This window comes from Saccostrea echinata, unplaced genomic scaffold (genome assembly GCF_033153115.1).
Source record: "Saccostrea echinata isolate AGI-Se365-2 ecotype Australia unplaced genomic scaffold, CSIRO_AGI_Sech_v1 ptg000033l, whole genome shotgun sequence".
Classification (NCBI taxonomy): Eukaryota; Metazoa; Mollusca; class Bivalvia; order Ostreida; family Ostreidae; genus Saccostrea; species Saccostrea echinata.
This window is the reverse complement of record NW_026889782.1, coordinates 27,856,281-27,879,802: the sequence shown is the minus strand read 5'-3', so window position 1 is coordinate 27,879,802 and position 23,522 is coordinate 27,856,281. Positions and strand designations below refer to the sequence as shown.

At 34.2% G+C, this 23,522-nt stretch overlaps 1 protein-coding gene and 1 pseudogene across 1 annotated transcript; one reads left to right on the top strand and one right to left on the bottom strand.

Annotated features, from left to right (window-relative positions):
- Positions 1 to 1,446: 1,446 nt before the first annotated feature.
- On the bottom strand, positions 1,447 to 13,891 carry LOC133198362 (uncharacterized; annotated as a pseudogene).
- A 2,925-nt stretch (positions 13,892 to 16,816) lies between these two features.
- On the top strand, positions 16,817 to 17,224 carry LOC133198361 (uncharacterized). The gene has a single exon (XM_061334460.1). It carries the CDS (start codon positions 16,817 to 16,819, stop codon positions 17,222 to 17,224), a length of 408 nt encoding a protein of 135 aa, XP_061190444.1.
- The last annotated feature ends 6,298 nt before the right edge of the window (positions 17,225 to 23,522 follow it).

Genomic DNA, 23,522 nt, shown 5'->3' with positions numbered 1-23,522 from the left:
TGTATTCAAAGACAGTGCATACGTTTAAAATGAATTGTGAATGGGTTCATAATTTTACTCACTCTGGCAAATGAACGGCCCTCGGAAAGCTAAAAAAACAAAAACAAACAAACAAATAAACCAGAAAAACCTTTGTTTTCGCGTATTTACGCGAGACATTGTACTTGCGAAAATGTCATTCTTGCGTATATTAGAAGAAAATTAAGTACAGCTGTACCCACAATTCGTCAAAATTTGTCTCGCAAAAAAAGAGTAAATGTCTATCTCGCAAAAATAAGGTCTTTCAAAAATTAAGTAATGTTCAGTATTAGTGTACGGAATTAAGATTCCATGATTGATTGTACGTTATATACCATCCCATACGAGAATTTTTCACTCATGTAGAGAAGTCACCATATACCAGTGAAGAACTTCAAATTTTGACCTTTACTCGGCACTCAGGGCCATTGAGAATGAGGGTTCTTAAGCATGCTAACGCCTACCGTGACAAGGCGCCTCGGTTCTAAGGTATCATCCGAATGACCCGCAACTTTCACTTCAAAGTGCCGAGCGTTTGGCGAAGGAACAGTTGCTTACTATTTTTATCAACTTAGGTCAGTCACGGCCGTGATTCGAACACACGACCTTCCGATCACGGAGCGATAATCCGATCACGGAGCAATATGGTAAATGTTTTAATTTTCACAATGAAGGTGAAAAAATTATAATAATTGTTGCTAGCAATAGATAGTCCCCGATATGCTGCATTCCTTGCAAAGTAAATAAAGGGTTGTCTTAAAAACATCATGAATCAATTTTTGGAAGCCACTTTAAACATCTCCCCATGACTGGGCACGGTATAGTCTGATATGTGCAGCATCTTCCTGGCGCTTCGGGTCAAAACTCATCCCCAGTGGGGAGGTTTTCCAAATCCTTTTGATAATGGAATATATTCACCTACTGTGGGAACAGTCCCTAGCCGCGTAATAAGGTCACCTACTATGAAATCATTCTCTAGCCGAGTATACCGTATAATGACCGAGATGTCCGCACTCGTTATGTCTTGAGTAGGGATAATAAAAATCCTTGATGCAAAATCAGTCTGCTGTATTGTCGCAAAGTAAGGAGTGATCCTTGTTTCGCGGATTCGAATCCACTGCGGGATGTTGAGATCGGCCCTTAGGATGAGACCATATAAATCACGGTCCCGTGTCAAAGTAGGTGTTGGCACGAAAAAGATCCCCCACTGCTCAATGGTCTAGAATGCCCAGTATAAATGTATATTTACAGCCCTCCATTGGCAAGTGCTGGCGTCTCCATATGAGTGAAAAATTCTGGAGAGGGACGTTAAACAATCAACAAACAAACTCTCGAGAACCAAAAAGAGATCTGATGTGCAGCAGCATGTCGATTTAAAATAATTTCTTTTTATCTTAATAAATGACAGGGGTTCATCATCGTCGTTGTTTACAGCTTCATCAGTTCATCATCTGCTGCTGCCTGTGTCGACGGACCCTGACAAGGAATGAAATTATTTATTTAAAACTGATTCATTGTCCTTCATAATATACTAATTAAACAAATTTACTTTGAAATCAAATTTTAAATCATACCTCAATATTATCAATTTCATGTGGTGGTGTGGAGATGGAACATTTGAAGACGTTTTATCTTTCACCAAGACGTCAAATAGCTCCTGAAAAGCTCTTTGAAGCGAAGTACTGCAAAGGATTTTCCTTTATGTCAACGGAACACTCTTTCTTTTCTTGTTGTTCGTAAATAAGTATTTCATTGTTAATAATACTAGAAATTCATAGTCGGTCAACGGTAATACATATCGCTGACGTTTAACGGTTCATAAAAAGAGGACATCATAGGTTTGATTATGTTAACAATTAGTCAAAATTTATACATACCGGGTATAGTTCTGGTATTTAGCAACAGTGATACTTTGACTAGTTGGTGACTTGGTATTATGCACACCATTTTCCGCAATATGGGTCTTTGTACATCTTACAACCAACCGGCATAGTCAACATCTTTTTTTCACAATTATGCATTTTTAGCTACAATTGATAGAATCGATGGGAATATTTTCACGTCTTTCATTTCCAATGTACAAGACTTCCCATGCTTGTTGTCTGTAACAGAAAAAGAAATCAAAACAAGAATTTGCGAAAGAGAGCTTTTGCCAGATTAATTAGAAGCTGATCAATTTCTCTATGGTAGTTCTTGTAAATAAATCCCAGAAGAGCTCAAATGCACCTAAAATGTATACTCATAAATTAATAAATTTTGCAAATAAACTCCGAAACGGGTGCACCAGAGTACTTACTTACTCCTCTAACAATACACTATATACAAGATGATGTCCGTAAACTATATTTAGATTTCCCTCGCATTACATTTAAAGTCTACTTTCATTTTCTATAAACAGCCATGAAATAGCAAAGACGTGAGTACGGTGGCGTTTCCGGTTGGCGGATCTAAGTTACTGGCAATTTTTAATGAAACTGACAACAAGCAATCGTTTATTTATTTCATAAAACGTCATCACTGAATGATTCATTGAAAACTTGATTTAAATGATATAAAAAATAAGTTGTGATAACCGATTACAAAAGGAAATGCGCAAATTAATGTCGTCATTCACCGATCTTAATATTGACGGATACTTCTAGAACATCATATAGCATCGAGCCCGATGTTAAAAAGAAAATCGAGGCGATTATAGCTGCATGGACTTAAAAAAAGCTTTTGTGTGAATGGTCATTGAAATAGTGGTAAATCATTGATAACACTATAAGTTGTGAACATATATATTTATTTAAGAGACACTACTATATATACTTTGTAGTAGGTTTTCCTAATAAATTTATCGGTATTTTTTCCTTACTATATATATATCCTTTACTGAGAGCATCGTGGAAAAGAACCCGAAGTACAATTTGTACTTCGTAATAAACTTGCTTACATGAAAAGAGAAAATTAATGAATAAGGTATTGTTCAAATACAATTAAAGCTGTAAAATTTTGATCTTTAATCAATACATTTCATTTTTTTGTTTTTTTTAATACAATCTCTTGTATCAAATACTCGGCCTACAAAGTATTTCTTCCTTCTATAAGCCTGTAGGCTGTCAGTAGAAACTACAATATATTTTCTGTTGGTAGTGGTAAAAATTCAATTCCCCGCGCTTGCGGGGGATTTCATCTAGTGTTGTATAAATAAAAAAGGTGTTTCTTTTATCCGTTTTAAATTAAACACCATCAATCTCTCTTCCGCAAATTCTTCCCACGACGAAGAAAAAATCCTACACCACGCAGAAGTAAGGAGAGGTCAAATAATCAGAAGACTCCCCAAACGTCTTTAAGTAGGATGACTTCGTTTTACACCAGTAAAACTACTGTTAGTTGAAAGTTAATCGCAGTAAAAGTTTGTTATTCAAATAATCACAATAACTTATCAATTTACAACGTCATTAGTGTTTACCATGAAGGCAAAATTAAACGCTCTGTTTACAACTACCTCATGTTTAATGTTGATTTATGCTATAATATGAGTGAATTTTCATAATTTGAAACAACAGGTAAATATCTTTGCTACTTTATGTGTGCTCATCACATACTCACACTGTATTATACAGATTGTTTTAAATGTATTTGGTTTTGTTCGGGTTTTTTCTCTTACTAAAATTACCAAGATAGCTATTAGTTATTTACATTGTTATAAAGAATAGTCGTAATATAATTTAAAATTTTAAGAAGTGAATTTTTTTGAATTAGGTATTATAGTTTTACTTTTATATGTTTAACATGTAGATTTAAAAATCTATTCAAGCGAACATTTCCTTGTATTTAAGGAATGTCTAATTTTTTGGTTTCATGATGTGATCAATCGATTGGCTTGCGTGATAATTTGCATAAACACCAAAGGCGTTTATGCATAAAATTATCACGCAAGCCAATCTATTGATCATCGTCATGAAACCAAAAAATCTGACAGTTATTCCTTACATTTACATGCTTTTGATTCTGCAAATTCACGTGCTACAAGCCCCGCTTCTGTCTCTATTTGTCCCGCCCCGCACGTGATTTTTTTTTCACCACACCTATCGATGAACCAGTAGATTTATGTAGAAATAAAGTATTTTTACTATTTGAAATTTTATCTCCGACAAAGACATTGGAAATGTAAATATGATCATTTCAATGTAGATTAAAAAATAGTCAGAACATGTTAACATTACCGTTGCTAGTGCGATCATTCCCACGATATATTTTGAAGTTATATCAAAGCATAGTACTTATATTGATAACATGATTATCATATTTTAACATTAATATTATTTCATAATGATTTTTAATATGAGTTTAAAGATTTAATTTAAAGAAGCAATACTGAAATTTCCAGTCAGAGAGGGCTTTTAGTTAACTTAGATGGATCTTTATCCATTTTTTCCGAGGTTGAGTACTGCTTACTTGCTTCTTAAAACCACTAAAATTTTAAATTTTGTTGAGAAGATAAAATTAGAAATACCAAATAATGAAAAAAACCCAATAAAATACAATGCATTGACAATATATTTTAAATAGATACATGAGCAGAATGAGAAATGTAAGTATAATCCGAATTGAAAACACATAATATTTTTTTGATATCCGGAACTGGAGCAGAGTCGCTTCGAAATAAATGACCCCAGTTCCTCGTCCCAATCCCCCTTCTATTTCGTGGTCCTTATACTGAGAGAGAGGTGTGTCACCCAGTGAAGATAATGTTCAGCACCTTCACCGCGTTTAATTTTATGTGAAAAGTTATATTTACATGTGATGAAAAAAGTGTCGATTTAAAGCTACAGTAAGAAAAGGTATATAGAGAGTAAATAGCGTAACGTCATTTTGAAACGTACATATTCAACAACTGTTAATGCCTTAAAGAAGATACTGTTTACAATAGTGATTTAGAAAATATCAGAGACAGAAAAAAAGACATCAAGATATAAATGTCTGAATTATTGAAGTCAATACAAAAATGAGATATGGAATGCTAAACCACTTGGCATAATCCAAGTATTAAATTTACATTAGAAATTACCAATGGTTTTTTTTTATACAATTTGATAAATGTAATATAAAACTAGTATTAATTGTAACGGGGACCGTTACAGATGTTCCCCAAACGCTCCCCAACTTCCTTTTGGTGTCTTATTCCCTGTAAGCTTCATTAAATAAGGCAATCAAGTATATTGGGGGGGGGGGGGGGTTACGCATTACACGCGCGCGCACAGGGATGCATGTACAAAATGACCATGTCAACTTCTCTACACTTTTAATACATCTTTATATTCAAATTTCATCAAAAGGTAAAAAAAAAATCGGCTATATTAAGTATATCTGTTATTTTACGCATTGCAAGCGCGCGCACGTGCATGCATGTCCATGGTGACCGTGTCATCTTGTCAACACTATTAATATATCCTTATATTCTGAGTATCAAAGTATTTCATCAAAAGATATGAAAGTTTTCGCTATATCAAGTATATTGGTCATTCTACTCATTGCACGCGCACGCACGTGCATGCAAGTGCATGCATGTGTGCGCTGATCATGTCATCTTGTGTACACTTCTAATATATATTTATATTCTGAGTTTCAAAGCAATTCATCAAAAAATGTACAAGTTAAGTCTATATCATTTGTATTGGTTATTTCAATCATTGCGCATGCGCACACGTGCATGCATGTGCATGCATGTGCATTCTGACCATGTCATCTTGTCTACACTATTAATATATCTTGATATCCTGAGTATCAAAGCATTTCATCAAAAGATATGAAAGTTATGGCTATATCAAGTATATCTGCCATTTAACTCATTGCACGCGCACGCACGTGCATGCATGTGTGCGCTGATCAAGTCTTCTTGTCTACACTTCTAATATATATTAATATTCTGAGTTTCAAAGCAATTCATCAAAAAATGTACAAGTTAAGTCTATATCAAGTGTATTGGTTATTTCAATCAATGCGCATGCGCGCACGTGCATGCATGCGCATTCTGACCATGTCATCTTGTCTACACTATTAATATATCCTTATATTCTGAGTATCAAAGTATTTCATCAAAAGATATGAAAGTTAAGGCTATATCAAGTATATTGGTCATTTTACTCATTGCACGCGCACGCACGTGTGCGCAAAATGACCTTCGTTCCGCAAATCTACATAACATTCCTATTAACCCTAAAAAGGTTTCACCTCAATCGGATGTGTAGTTTCGGAGATCACTCACGGACAAAAAAGTACCCAGGAAGAAAAATAATAATAATAATAATAATAAGAAGAAGAAACAGAGTAAAAACAATATGTTCCCAAACTTCGTTTGGGGAACATAACAAGCTGAGTAAACAGTTATTATTCAATATTTACAAACAGAAAAAAATAAATTTAAGAGTCAATGTTTAGAACCCAATCATGACTACTGGCGAGTTTTGGGGGATCTTGTTGTCTTATTGACCCCCTGCTCCTCTTTGACAGATGTCTTTTGCTGCGTGGAGGACAAGTGTCTAAATATTTTTTGTCTAGGCTATCTTTAATTTTTTGAATTTCTTCACTTTCCCAGGAATATGAATGCGACACATAACCATCATCTCCCTCCTCATCGCTACTCATGTATTTGTAGGCATTTGGCAACTGAAAATTTGTTTGAAAAGGGGTAAAAAATTCTAATGTTGTTAACTTCACAGAATCAAAGCTTTAATACATTAACAGGAGCTACAACTACACGTATCGATGAGGATTTAAATTTAAAGTTTTCATCAGCATTTTATTTATTAACTTTTTAGTAAGTATAATATTTTCTTTAAGGTTTTGCCAAAGGTCAAGATGTCCAAAAATTTATTTTTACAATAGCTCCAAAACTACGTGAGGTATAAGGTTAAAACTTTTACAGGTTATAAATATATAATTGATAAATATTTTTAAAAAAATATTTTTTTTTAGAAAAAAAATTTCAAAAAATTTGCGTATTTAAAAAAAAAATGCACCTGCTTAATTCTGTACTTTTAGTGGAAACCATCATTGCAGAAATAATATATGTTTATCAATGAAGGGCAAGTTGGACGTGAATGGTCTCTGAAAGGCTGTTATTGAAAGCATGACATGTATAAAGACAAGACCCCTATAAAATCCGCCATTTGCAATGTACTTTCGGTTTCAGATCTTAACATTTGGACAAAATAAACAGGGAAAACAACTTTCCAGAGGTATCGAAGTCCAGCTTGCCCTTCATTGATAAACATATATTGTTTCTGCAGTGATGGTTTTCACTAAGAGTACGGAATTATTAGGTGTATTTTTTAAAAATATATGCATTTTTTAAAAGAATTTTTTTTTCAAATATATTTTTTAAAGTATTTGTTATCAAGTGATACTTTATATCAGTTAATCAATGATATATTTATAAAATGTAAAAGTTTTAACTTAATAAATCACATAGTTTTGGAGCTATTGTAAAAATTAATTTTTGGACATGTTGACCTTTGGCAAAACCTTAACGGAAATTAAAAAGGAGACTAGAAGCCCTTGAAAAGAAGACAGGGTATTCTCAGGAGAAAAAAAGGTCAAGGTCAAGTCTTTAAATTTAAAAAGGAAGATATTTAATTGAAATTTTCACCATTGAATGCAAATATATTTTGGATACATATAGCATAATTTTAAGCCATACTGCCAATCTGTCTATACACAATAAACACAATTACGAACACACGGCTAGAGTGTTTGGGGGGGGGGGGATGCTAATGTCAATCTGTCTGACTCTATGCACCACATTTATAAAAATATACCAGTTTCTTTTTTACAAATTGTTCCATTTTTTATGTATATGATATTGTCAATTTCAGTACTACTTAAGGCAGTTATGGAATGCTTTTAATGTACAAAAATGTGCAAAATACGCAAGTAAAATAATAATCGTTTTATTTAACATGTTAAGACTTAAGAAGTATTTAATCCAGTTCTTTGGCAATTTTACATAGAGAGATAAAAAACTATGTGTTATAATTTTTATGTCATCCTGCACGGTCTCATCGTTTATCCTTATTTTTCCTGTAGACCTTTAGTTTCATCTTCATCGTAAACACTGCATGGTATTCAATAAATTTTTCATCAATGGACTTTACTCACGATAAACTTGCAAATCTATTGGAAAATATAATTGCATACACGCCATAAACATTTCGGTAAGCACAGGTCCATCATCGAGAGCGATGTCTTAAAAATTGCTGTCGCCAGTGTCTCTGTGTCTACTCATAATAAAAATGCCTCACTGAAATTCTAGATATAACGTGTTTGATCACATTGCTTGATTTCAAGTTAACTGGCTCGGACTAGTGTCTCCATTCAAACCCTTCCAACCCAACCTCCTCCAACTTTTTATAATCAAACATCGGACGTGTTTCTTGTGCTTTTTCAACATCGAATATCGGTTCTCACGAATACAAAAATTCCCAGAAAACAATATGCTCACTATTGTTGGTCACAAGTAGCCTTTCACAAAACATTCCTTTCAAAACAGAATCTCTTGCAAGAGGAATTCGAAGCGTAACCGCTTTTCAAGGCAATTTACACCTTGCGTAATTTTGTCAAAATCTACAATTTTGTAGTTAGACAGTTAGTACAATATTTATATTCGATTGTTCATCTCAAATGTATATATAAGTAATAAATATCAACTTAAAAAATTCACTGGGAAATGAAGTGGGTCATTTCGGCCTTCACAGGATTTGATCCCGTGACCGACCCACTTCATTTCCCAGTGAAGTTTTTAAACTGATTTATTTCTTAAATGTATAATGTGATAATAATGCCACTAGATCAAGTGCTCTGGTTTATTTTGGGTGTTTAGCATGTTTCAATTACTCCTCATTCTCTCCAGTTGATAGTTAAGATAATATGAAGTTTCCAAGATTAAGTTATCAAAAGAATTCTATTGAACGACTTGATCAACAAGCCTTGGCTAAATGACGTCAGATAGTTATAAACAATCATACATTATTACTTAAGGTCCCCGGAAACATATGTAAGAACTTTGCAGAATCGCGAAGAATATAAAAAAATTCCCAAGACTCGTAAAAATTTCCGTCTTCTAAGTCATTCATACAGTGTAGTAAACAGCCAATAAACAAACAGGTAAGTTTCCAGCAGTTCTCGGAATCGCTCGCAGCTTTCCGTCGTAAAAACGGAAGTGACGCCATAATTACCACAGGGGGCGTGCTTGATTTAGCTTAACTTGGTGTACGCCGGTGTGAAAGGTGGTGGTGTAAAATCGAGCGCATTTTACGAGGTGTAGTGTATATGGTGTAGTATATGTTTTGCATCTCGCCAGTGTGGGGCTAAAATCTTTTGGTTTAAAGTGAAAAGAGATTAAAATACATTAAGAATTGATTAAATTATATAAAATGATTAAAAAGTAATTTCAATGTCATCACTTACACACAAAAAACAACTTGAATGTGATTTCTTATCCTTTATATAGCATAAAATCATTTCTTAAATTTTCAATCATACCATTCTCCGCCATATTGGATTCAGTGTACACCTTTCAACACATGCCCTAAATTTAGTGTAAGAAAGTGTACACCGAGTGTACACCAAAAGTCTACACCCCTGCACTTGATTAAGAAAGGTGTACACGGTGTAAGCGGTGTAAGTAAATCAAGCGTGCCCAGGAAGTCAGCGCGGTAAAAGAAAACTACATGGACATCGAAAAAAGGCCTGATTATCAGTAAAAGATGGTGATTTGTAGGGTTGGATACCGGTACTCGGTACCAATACCGTACCGAATAGTTACTTCAAAAATACCGGTAAAATACCGTTTCCTTTAATACCGGTACTAATAACGATACTTCTTAATCTTTAAAACATTTTAGTTCATTCAATTTGATTTAAAAAATAAACATTCCAGACTTGCTAAAATCGAATTCTCCGCTCTTTGAAAGGGTTATTCTAATTACATGTAACGAAATTGATTCTTAAAAAGATACTTACTTTCGACTGCCGATATTCGAGGTAAATCAATACGTATATTTTTTGTTTAAAAATCAAAACACATTCACATGAATCTTATTTTAATTTTACAGATAAATACTGATAATAAATGTAAATTAAAAAGGCAAAATGTCACAAAAAATGTGATCTATCCATTATCTAATGTTTCGTCATTTAGTGCGACCAAACATCAGGGGTCCTGACAACCGGGTGAAGCAGTCAGCCGATTTGTGCAAATTAATTTGTTTGGATAAATTATCTACTTTTGTACATTCATTTTTGCTTCTTTTTTGATGCTCTTCTAACAGAGCCTCCTTGCCACTTGCCACACAATGGTTACAAATAGAAAGATAGGACCTTTAATTGTTTATTTCATTGTCTGCCAGTTGGGGACAGTGATATAAATTTTGAGATGTTGGTCAAAATACAAATTTTTTAACTCTTTCAAGATATCTTCATTTTTTTTAAAATGTGTGTCAAGTGATTGTATAGAAATTGTTCTAAAAATATACTTGTGATCTTAAGTAAATATTCCTATCATATAACAGACAGGGAAGGGGGGGAGGGGTACAATTTTTTCAATTAAGAGTAAAATATTTTTTCTGGTTGCCACATTCAAAGACGATACTACATGCATGTATATATTTGTATATACTTGTTTTCTTTAATAGTTGAAATACTTCATTTCTTTTGGCTATTGTTTATTTCACCCTCAAATGATCAACTTCACTTCTCCCATAGTTTTATTCATTACATCTGATGCATAAGTGATCCTATTCTGAAGAATGTTGCTTAGACTGTAACCTACAGCAGAGACCTAAACAATGTCTCTGGCTATAGCTAACTTGGGCAGTTTTTAACCTGTGGGAGAAAATTAACTTACATGCAGATACTTTTGAATACATATACATAATTATCTCACCAACATGTCATTGTGCAACAAAGTTGTCAGCATTTTATTTGTCCTCTGAACAGGTGAAACATTTTGAATGGCACTCCTATTGATAAATTTTACACTAAACCAAGCTATGATGCTGCTATGGACTATGCAGATCTACCTTTACCTATTTACCCGCTTAATTCCATTTTTCTCCATTTTTTTTCTGAAAATTAATTCAAAAATTTCAACGGTAAACCTAAAAATTAAAAAAAAAATGCTGGCCTATAGGAAAATAAATTCCTGCAAACATGGGACTGAAATCAGGCAGACATAGAAAAGGGAAATAACTGCACCAAACATTAATTGAAATGCTTGAAAGTAATTTTGCATTTCAATTGGCTAGACAAATCAAAATTACCTGCAGAACTTTTTCATTTGCTAATTTGATTTTTTTCTGCGGTTCTCCCTGAATAAGAAATAATTTAAAAGTATAGAAAATAAAAAAAAACTTGCATGATATCATCATAAGGAAATTGACCATAAGAATTTTTATATGGATAAATTTATCAATTTTAATGATAATCATAAATACCGGTAGATATATTAATTAACTTACTGACTGTTTTTTAATAATGATAGAATCTTCATCCGCCCCTGGTGATATGATTGCAGATGTAAATAGGTACAATCTGATGGGGTAAGTTCTTATTTCATTGTAATAACCTTCCAAGGTGAAGGGGTCTCCATTACTTAATGTGTCCTGAATTGGAGCTCCAGCATAGTTTCCAATATAATAGTTGTAGTCCTTCAATTGAAGACCCTGTATCTTATTTTCACCATTTGGAAAATAAATTTCTAGAAATTTCTCCTTCATTTCTGCTAAAGTGGTACTTTTATGTATATCTATGACCTCCTTACCACCAGTGACTCTCGAGTACACAGAATTTCTTTTTTTTTTGATCATCCAACCTACATGAACTCTTCTGGTGGTGGATATATTATTTGACCTGCCGAATTGCTTCCTTTGTATATTCCGGTGAGAGCTTAGTTCTCTTAACTTTCTAAGTGTGGGAGAGTCTGGCACTGCAATATCAAAAAAGTTTCAAATTCAACAGCATGCATCTAATCAATGCAAATATTAAGGCATAATTTTCGTTTTCATGTGTAATTATTAATACTGATTTATCATATTTTTCTTTTTATCATACAAAAATGAGTTATAGGTCTGCAAATATTCTAGCATTTATATAATTACACACATTGCACAATGGTTCTGCAGCGATTTCTCAATCTTGCTCTGTCCCAAACTGTCAATACTCCAAGTTTTTCAAACTCGGCATCGGTCAAGGTTAGTACTTCTTTAGGTCCAACCTACAATAATTGAAGAACAATTTTCAAGAAATCGATCTGAACATTTTTTTTTCAGGATGAGCATTAACATATTAAGAACATTAATCTCCTTATTAATTCACTTCTCTTAAAAGAGCTATTTAATTCAATACTGAGTAAATTATGATCACACAAGATCAGTTTTGCATGAAAATGGAACAACAAAACTCAATTTCATCTCAATGAGAAAATATATATATGCCTAATTACAAAACGTAGGGTACCTGTAGTTTACAATATACCAATATATTTTTGGCACTTTTCTGGTAAAGAAAAAGAACTTTAGAATAATCTGTCTCAGGACTATTTAGCCCACCTAGCCAAAATTGTGACTGAGTATAGTTTTCTTTATAGACTCACCTATAACCTATAATTGTCACCCAAGCAGTTCAATTTCATATATTAACAAAATGGAATATGAATAAATAAGTAAAATGAATGATAATTTTTTTTTTCAAGAACATGTAATGCATTAATGTTTCCCTTATGTCTGGGTTCTATGTTTAAATAGAGCTGGCAATCAAACATTTGATTTAATTCTTTTGAAGAAAAATTAGGCTTTAAATCATTGATAAAATAAATTTTAAACAATTTACAAATGAATTAAAAAATAAGGAAAAACATACATCCCCTTTAGTTATTGTACACAAAGTACATTATTGACACCCACACTAGAATATACACTTTAGATTTTTTTGGATAGATGTCCATCATCCATGTCATCTGAGAATGTAAACCTCAAAAATATTCAACGAAATGCTTGTGGCTAAGACAGTAATGGTCATTTAATATTATTCAGTTTCATCAGAGTATATATATCTTTTTTCATGGCACTTAACCAGTGGTAATTCTTTCTTTTAAATTGTTCTCTCCCTGCATGATCCCCTAATTTTTTTTCACCTAATCAAAAACCATTCAACTGTGTAAATTACAGAACTTTGGCAATGCAAGTGGAAAGACGTCATTTTAAAAGTCAGGCTAAACAGTGTCTGTAGGATAATATCAGTTTGATGATAGCATGTTCCATCTATAAACTTAATAAAAACCTTTATTAATTAGTTGATAAGAAAATATTTACGGACAAAAGAACTATTTTGCTTCTTAAAGAGAATTAAATAGGTACTGTTCAGTAAAATATGTATAACAATGGGGAAAAAAACATTAGAACTTGAACCATGCTTTTTTGAAATAGGATCCGGTGGGGCCAATTTTTGGCCCCTGAAAAGGTACTGATAAATCCTTACCGATCCCCAAGTGCGTATGAGAAATATGAAAAACTGTCTCATATCGACTTAAAAAGCCATATTATATGAATTGATTAATATGAAAGTTTCCGAGTTACCTTTTCTAAAGGATAAAAAATACGCGTCCATATAAAAAATTTGCTTGGTGCACCCCTTTTCAAAAGAAGTTATGGACCCGCGTATATTAATGTTACTTGATTTTTTTAAACTTTAAAAAAATTAAAACAGTATAGTTCCATCCTTTTCAATGTACAAATTATTACAATTAATCTACCTTATGTTCCTCAAACAACTCTTTACAATGTAAAAGAGCAAGCTCTCTTAGGATTTCGTCCATTTTTTTTTAGATCATGCGCAGACAATTATTTCCGTGAAGATAATTTCCGATGGCGAGTTGTGTGTTAGCGCGACGGCGTGTTGCTTGAAAGCGTGTTAGCGCGACGGCGTGTTGTGCGAACTTGTGTTAGCGTGACAGCGCGTTGTGTGTTAGCGCGACGGCGTGTTGTGCGAACTTGTGTTAGCGTGACAGCGCGTTGTGTGTTAGCGCGACATCGTGTTGTGCGAACTTGTGTTAGCGTGACAGCGTGTTGTGTGTTAGCGCGACGGCGTGTTGTGCGAACTTGTGTTAGCGTGACAGCGCGTTGTGTGTTAGCGCGACGGCGTGTTGTGCGAACTTGTGTTAGCGTGACAGCGCGTTGTGTGTTAGCGTGACATCGTGTTGTGCGAAATTGTGTTAGCGTGACAGCGTGTTGTGTGTTAGCGCGACGGCGTGTTTTTCTGAACGCGCTGTTGAGCTTTTGCAAATGGCCCTATCCGGACACCATAGCTATTAGTTGAAAAGAAAGATAAAACCTGGAGGTTATATGTAGATTATAGGCAACTAAATAAGGCTACCAGAAAGGATGCATATCCTTTACCCCGAATTGACGAATCCCTTGATTCTTTAGCATTTGCTTCATGGTTTAGTACCCTTGATCTTGTGTCAGGATATTGGCAGTGTGAAATGGAAGAAAAGGATTAGCCCAAAACTGCATTTTCTACACATATTGGTCTTTTTCAATTTCAAATGCTACGGGTCTTTTTCAATTTCAAGTGTTTCCCTTTGGAATATCAAATGCTCCAAGTTGTTATGAAAGACTTATGGAATTGGTTTTAATAGGTCTTAGATTGGAAAAGTGTCTTTGCTACCTGGATGACATTATTGTATTTGGTCTTAGTTTTGAGCAAGCTGTTCAGAATCTGAAGTTGGTTTTTGATAGGCTCAGATCTACCAAATTGACTTTAAAACCTTCAAAATGTGTGCTATTTCAGCAGAAAGTCAATTTCTTAGTTCATGTTGTGTCTAGCAAAGGGATACAATGTGATTCCGGCAAGATTGAAAGTATTTAGACTTCGGCTGTACCTAGCAATGTTACTGAAGTTCGTAGTTTCTTGGGTCTCGCAGGTTATTATAGGAGGTTCATATCCACTTTTTCAACAATTGCAATTCCCCTTACATATCTCACTAGAAAAAGGGCAAAATTTTGTTGGACCCCTGAACATCAAACTGCATTTAACAAACTTAAGGAATTACAAACTACTGCTCCCATTTTGGCTTATCCAGAAAACAATTCAAGTAGTAAGGGGGACAGAGTACAGTCACTCTACAGTCATGATGACGTCATGGGGTTTTCCAGACCCCACCCACACAGGTCATAATATGGGTCACAGTCAAGGAGGGAGTCTACAGTCAATGACATCATAGGTATCTAAGTGCAAAGAGTGAGTCTACAGTCAATGACCTCACGGGGTAGTTTACAGTCAAGAGTGAGTCTACAGTCGCTGAGGATATTTAAGTGCAGCAAGTGCATCTACAGTCATTGAGGTCATTACAGTCAAGGTCAAGCATTTCACAGTGTGTCAAAGTGTGATCACAAGCTTTTTTCACAGTCAAATACAGAAAAAAAGCAATAAATACCACAAACAAAATTTTAGCCTGGAGTGCTATAAGAGGAAATGAGAACAAATGGACATTGCAAGAAAGTCAATGGTTTGACAAAAAAGAGGATTGCATTGCTGATTTGAAGGAAAAATGAAAAATGGTTATGACATTGCAGACTGCTGGGGATCTGAAGAATACCTACTAAAACGTCGAATTATGCCAAAGAAATACTTCCCACATTCCTGAAGATATATAGCCATGTTAAAAATTCAACGAGGGAGTGGATGCATAAAAAAACTTTAAATTTAATGATCAAGTACAAGTAATTTTAATTCCATACGAAGATCGAAAGGGGATTTCGATGGAATTTGCCATAGATAGAGCTCATTTTAAGAGGAGAGGAGAGTTCAACAAACGGAGAATGTTTTATTACCTCTGCTTCTTCAGAAGTTCAAACAATGTACACTTTACAGTCAAAAGAACGCAAAATAGGAAAAAGGGAGTGTCTCCCATTTTCGCCTAATATGTATAAATAAGTGCCAGTGCGTTAAGTCAGCATACAGGGTCTCATACTGTGAAAATAGATGGTTTTTCTAGTAGAGAGAATGCTGAGGAGAATATCTTTCCAATGGATTCGACGATTGAACTACTGTTTTCTCGTTTTAACAAGAAGAGAAGAAGAAGATCTAGTGTGGATCTTGATGTACCTGATGCAATGCCAGAAACTGGCACTTACCATTAAAGGGAAACTTAAGACTTTAAAAAAGAGAATCTAAACATACCATTATCAAAGTGGAAAAAACTAACAAAGTTAGTGATTGATCTTAATAGGAAAATAGAGGGAATGGACGTGCAGCTCTCTGCAACAATGAGGAAAAAAGAAACACGCCACCCATGTGCTTATTATTTTGGAATAACACTGTACAAGACTACAAAGGAATTACTTGAGACCCTTCAAAAAATTCGTAACTTCATAAAAACCAACCGAAGGAACTTTGTTGTGCAAAAATAACTGTCAAATGTACCTATTAATTAAGAAAAAAAGCAAGTTAATTTTACCAAGTATGTAAACAGACATTTGTACAGTCAAGAGGTCACAGTCCATTGTTCTACAGTCAGTGCGTTCTACAGTCAACAGATTTCCACAGGAAGTGCATTCTACAGTCGGTGCGTTCTACTGTCAAAAATTCTACAATTGGTTCGTTTTACAGACATGATTCTACAGACACGAGCCACGTGACTTGAATCATATATAAACTTTGAAAATTTCGAAAAGTTTCATCAGTTCTGAGCAAATCTCAGATAGGATACAACTCTGCTTTTTTGTTCCTTGTGAGATCCTTGTCGTCAGCAGAAATGGAGCAAAAACATCAAGACTTGATTAAGGCAAACTACTCAACATTGGTGAAGAAGATGATGGCTGTTCCTGTTGCGGGACATCTTTACGCCTCAAACATAATTACTGATGAAATGAGACAACAGATAGACGCTGAGAAAACCAGCTATGACAAAAACAGAAAACTGATCAGCTTCATTTTACGTCGAGGTTCGAGAGCTTTTATGGGACTTAGAATGGCATTAATGAAAGCCAATCAAGCTGACTTATCCCGACTCCTAATGAATAGGGATGATGACACAAAGTCTGAGTACGAAAAGAAGCTGGCCATGGCAAGATCATTAGTCGTAAGTACTAAAGAAAAAGGAGGTTCCAGAAATCAATCAAAGTCGATCATCAACAGTCTTAGGAGCCAAGATGTAGGATAAGTTTGGACGACTTCAATGACCTATTCCTCACCGTCATGCCTTTTAAGGGGGAGATTTGCGTCCACATCCGTCATCTCACAGAATCGCATGGTCGTTTCATTGCCACCAAGAAGGGAGTTACCTTTCCTTTAGCCCGTTGGTTAAAGTTGAAAGGGGAAACTGTCACCGACTTATTTACACAAATGTGAAGTGAACCTTCATCAGTTGCCCCGTCAACTTGTCTCTTAACGATCTCTGCTCAAAATTGTTCATCTTTCAGGACTAGGCTTCTCTGGAGGAGTTAAAAAAAATCCTAAATTGTTTAACTCTAAAAGGAGTAATGCATTCACTATACGTTGGAGAACTTACATCACAAGGACCAGAAAAAAAACCCAATTACAGTAGTAAGAGATTTCGTAATAGTGATGACATTCATACACACACAAAAACCTACTACCAATTAGAAACTTATTATGTAGCAAAAGAGAGAAAGATACTTCTTCATGGTTTGGAAAACACTTATAACATAAATTCGAACAAATTGAGATTTTGAACAGCATATAGTTGTTCTTCCTATAAACCTGTAAGAATACACTCTTTGTTCTATTCAGGAAAACGATGAAACTAAATCTATTCATGAAAACGATGAAACTAAAATAGAAAAGAATGGTTGTTCGTGACATTTTATCTAATTAAACACTAACAAGAATATATATGTATGGTAATATGACCTCAGTTTGTTATGTTCTCTCTCTCTCTCTCTCTCTCTCTATTGATTGTGACTGAAAAACAGAATATATATATATATATATTTCTTGCCTCTTTTAATTCATGGAATTAATCTGAGAAAAATATGTAAAAGTTTCTTTGTATTTTTAAATAGCACCGATCGATACTCTTGAGTGTGCTAAATATAACTCAGTCCCACAATGCATTACGCGCGTCGCCATACGTTCGGACAATAACATCATGGAGGTGTATGAGGTGGACAATGTATTAGCAGTTAATATTAGCGAAAAACACGAACGCAGAGGTGCAACTAAGCATTGTGCTTATGGTCTATGGAAAAGTGACTCTAGATATATATAGGTAGACTAGGTATGGAAGGCGTTTTCTTCATTCGCTTTCCACAATTTCATCGGGAACCGATGTACTCGATGGGCCAGTGCATGTCGACGAGAGCATTTTACTGCTTTGTCAGTAAAGAAGGATACATATATATGTAGTTTGCATTTCAAGGGCGGTAGAGGCCCCACGGAAGAATTTCCTGACCCAATTCCGGCAACAGCTACCAAATATGAGGTAAACACACCTGATTTGACCTACATGTAAAAACTTTTTTAAAAGGCCGACATGTCAATGTTTATGGTATTATGTTCATTAGTCTAAAATATCACACTAAGATTATAGGTAGATACATGCGAATTTAACAAATATTGTGTACCCTGCACTACAATAACGTATATATCATATGCCAATAGGGTTGAAATATGTGCTATATTCTAATAACATATCACTGTTATAATTAAAGTGTGGCATTTTATCATAATTTAAAAACAAATCGCTCTCAACAGAGTTGTTGACAATACAAGTAAGACGTTCATTCTCATTCATGGAAATGTGTGTGCGTGCATGTAATGTTTGCTTCATAGAACCTATACTGTCATGTAAATTCCCAAAAATATCAAGAGTAAATAAGTAGTGGGTTCATATTGTCGAATATTTTTTATTTATTTGATATCATAGTACCACTATGCCAAATTATATACATATCTAGAAAATTTAAATTCTTATCGATATATTTGTTTTTAGCTTGAAAAATTTGTCAGAAGCAAAAAGAGGCCGTTAGTGCGAAAAAATTTGACATGGTCACCAGAACCCAAACGCAAGAAGAGTGATTTGGTGAATATAGACATTGTTGAAACGAAAGCTGCTAGTGCACCGTCAGATGAGGATCATTGCACTACTAATCATGATACAGTCCAGGCAGCAGAGGCATTATTAATGTTGCAGAATTCTGAAAGTGAACAAGTGAGTTAAACTTTGAGGGTTTTTAGAAATTTTCTGTATTATATCAACAGACATTTGCTATCTCTCATTCTCTAAGGTATATATTTTTTAGAGGTGTGTCTGGTCAAATGTGTACTAGCTCTTCCATCTAAATAATAAGTTGTATATAAATACTAAATTATTTTTACAGTGACAATACATTTTCTCCCACTTTGTTAAAAATTGAAATGTATTAAAACAACAAAATGCTTTCATTGTTGTTTCATTATTCAATATAATGGTAAGTTTGTTGCAATAGTTGTGAAAAAATATGCAGGTGATGCAGTTTTTCTACAATGCCTGCAACTGATTTGCTTACATGATTCAACAAAGAAATCATTTAGCATTCAATTAATCCTGATCAGGTAGGTTTAAGTTAAATGTAATGTCTTCCATCTCAAGTTCTTTTTTCATGTAAAAGTTTTCAGTGGTTGACACTTAGCAAGTACCTGTATGTTTAAAAGAAGTTGATCTTTGAAGGAGTAAGAGTCAAAACTTATTTTATTTTGCAGTTAAACATTGTTTCTGATGGGCAGAAAGGTCTAAATATCCAAGATACATATTCCATGTTAAAGAATTCATGTGATGAAGAAACCCAGACATCATCTTGTTGCTTAACCTTGAATGAATCTTTAGCATTAAAATTAGAAAATTTTGATTTAAAAAGCAAGATTTCTGAACTTGAAAAAAAAAATGTATACAGTCAAAGACATTTTCCATTGCTAATGTGAAAGCTGATGACAAGAAAATGATATTTTACACTGGTTTAACTTATGGGCAATATATGTGTTTGTGGAAATTTCTGGGACCAGCCACTAGAAATCTTTCTCGAATAAATAATATGAGGAAATTTGAGCTTACACCATCTAAGTCAAGGGGACCAAAGAGAAAATTGTCACCAGAAGATGAACTTTTCCTTACACTGGTTAGACTTCGCCTTGGATTATTGCATACCGACTTAGCCTATCGTTTTGGTGTTTCAGTTAGTACTGTCAATGACATAACTTCAACATGGATACAGTTCTTATATTTACAGTTTAATAGACTACGAAGTGCTATGATTCCATCTAGAAAAATAATTGGCAAGCACTTACCAAAGTCCTTCAGAAAGTATAGAAAAGTACGTGTAATATTAGATGCTACTGAGTTTTTTACACAAGTGCCTAGAAATTATGAGCAGCAGGGTAATCTTTACTCTTCTTATAAGAATCATTGTACTTGCAAAGTTCTGATAGGAATAACACCTTCAGGTGCAATATCGTTTGTATCTGATGTGTTTGAAGGGGCAATTTCTGATAAGGAAATTTTCAAAAAGAGCAAAATTATGGATAAAATCAATCCAGGTGATCTGGTCATGGTAGATCGTGGATTTAATGTTCGAGACATTTTGTTGCAGAAAGGTGCTGATATTGTAATCCCACCATTTTTGGGCAATAGAACCAATTTGTCACAAGAAGAAGAAGCGCAGACACGTGTTATCGCAAAATTACGAATTCATGTTGAGAGGGTAATAGAACGCATAAAAAAATATAAAATTTGCCATTTTTGGGCAATAGAACCAATTTGTCACAAGAAGAAGAAGCGCAGACACGTGTTATCGCAAAATTACGAATTCATGTTGAGAGGGTAATAGAACGCATAAAAAAAATATAAAATTTGTAAGAAAATTGTACCTTTGAACACACTGTCAACTTTCTCCCAAACAGTCTTTATTGTTGCATGTTTGGTAAACTTTCAGAAACCAATAGTCAAATAAATGTGATGAAAACTATTGTGATTTCAATGTAGATTTTGAAACTGAATAATCTTTGTCAGAAGAAATTAATGAATTTGATTTTTAACCATTTTCTGTGGCATTTTCAGGATTTTCTTGATATTGTTGGTTTAATCTTTAACTGATCAGAAAGATTACCAATACCTGTATGCACTTATTTACTTATCTGTGAATTTGCAAAATAAAACTGTACACAAGAATGAATGAAAACTTTGTTTTATTATGTACAAATGTAAACTAATACTTAAGCTGTATAATTTCAAGTTCACGAGGTAGCCGCATGAGGAAAAATTCTGGAACAAGATATTCTCTATGAAAAGCCTCAAGTTGAGGACACATGTAAGACCACAAGTCATTACTGACAGATATTCTCTCCACTGACATACCCTTTGGAGACCAGACAACAAAGTCGCAAACGTCTAATTCACACAAAGCTAACTGCATTTGAATCTGATAATAGTATTTGTGATTTCTTTTGAGTCTCAAATTTCCTTGATTATCTTTAACACAACAAAAATTTCTACATTGCTTTGTTGACAGATTGTCTATGAAATTCAAGGGATTACAATTTCTAAGCACATATGGGCATTTGATCTCAACTAGACCCTTTGTTTCATTTAATTTATCAATGAATATTCCATCAGGACTACATCCAAGAGTAGGGTGTTTTGGGTTCAACCACAAACCCGTTTCCTGCACATTGTAGTTTGGATGTTGTTGTCTGTAATGTGCAAGAGCATCAGATTCATGTTCACTCCCATACAGTAGGGCTGCTGTTACAGGGGAAACTGACCACAGAAGTCTATTGACTAGACTCGTAATACCTGTTCTGACACATTTGATATCTTTCGCATTTGATGCTGTTACCCTGCACCATCTATTTACCTGCCAGTCCAGAGATAATGCCTGACCTACTGTGTTATCAACTACAAATGGGGAACATTTATCAGAACACATTTCTTTTAAATTATCAATAAATTGTCTACATTGAATCTTTAGAATATCTACACCATAATCATCTATGCTGAAATTTTCATAATGAAAATCTAATAAATTTGTCCATCCACATTCTTGTCCATTCATGACTAAATTTGATAGAAATTCATTTTTCTGTTCATTTGATACTTCATTCTCCCTCAGTTCTTCAGGTCTTGGATCAGAGTTTAAGATATTTTTGACTGAGGTTTTTTGACGTTTAAGAGTTTTTTTCATGGACTTGTATTCCTTGTTGAAAATTGTCTCAGGATTCTTATTTTTTCTTCTACCTTTGTTCCACTGTAGTAGTTTGTCTGTGCAGGTAGGCAAGTCGGTCCCAAATTCAATAGTGTAGTCCTCCAATGCAAACAATTGAGCTGCAACATGAGAACATCTGCCCAAGCCAGAAGCAGAGCAAGTGCATGTTCCCTCTAATACTGATCCTGATGATTCGGATAATGTTATTGTACAGTTGTAGAAATGTTGTGAGTAGGAAGCCAACACTGTTGCTTTAACAAAATAGTGTCCTTTACAACTGATCTCATGTATGTTTTTCACATGACCACTCCTAAAAAGATTCATACCCTTAGTAAATGGTTTGCTAGTATGTACATCATCTTGACAGTCATCATCAGAGCTGTTTGAGTCACACTCTACTGATGCTACTGATTCCACAAGGTAATAGTAGATATACCTATGATTAAAATGTTTTGGTATAGACACAGATGGAAATTTCTTCCAGCCTTGAATTGGAACATAGGGAACTTGGGATGCAGCGGGTGCTGGATTCTTTTTAAGTTTCAGCCATTTACCATCGTCAACTTTCAGATCAATTTTAACATTGTTGTTTCTGGCATCTGCATAATATTAGGAAAGTCATTTAATGGCCAAAAGGTCAAAGCGTACATGTTTTGTTTTTGTTTTTTGTAGATTTAATCATTTATTAATTTAATTGAAACGAAACATTACTGAGAAAAAAATGTTAATAATTTATTGTTTACGTTAATGTTTCAATCGTGATACTCGTGGTTTTCGCTGTTTGCATAAAACATTATCAAACATTGGGTACCTTTCTATCAAATCCGGTCGTTTTCCAGAAGTAGGAAGCCCACGACATTTCAACCATCTTTTTAACTGAATATTTGTGTGTTCCTCTACCGACGCGTAAACAAACTTTGCCCCGGGAATGTCCTCTTCTAGTAACAAATCAGCCGCCATCGTAACTTTTTGTCCGAACCGACTACAGCGCCTCTAGCGAGAAACTAATATTAATTTATGCGCATAAATTATGACGTAAATTTCTATCGGTGCTATTAAAAGATAATAGAAAGTTTCCTTGTTGATTTCCTTTCAATTTTCTGAGGTTTAAGATTACGTTATTTTTCCCCTAGGTAAAATAATAAACAGTCATATAACGTTATTACTTAACTTTTCGTTAGATATCAACAAATTAACTACATATATAAATACTAGTAGATTCCAGTGTGTATAATTATATACATATTGCTCAATAATTTGCAA

Excerpts from the sequence above, each read along its gene's own strand:
- LOC133198361 (XM_061334460.1), top strand. The coding sequence starts at position 16,817 with ATGGAGCAAAAACATCAAGACTTGATTAAGGCAAACTACTCAACATTG.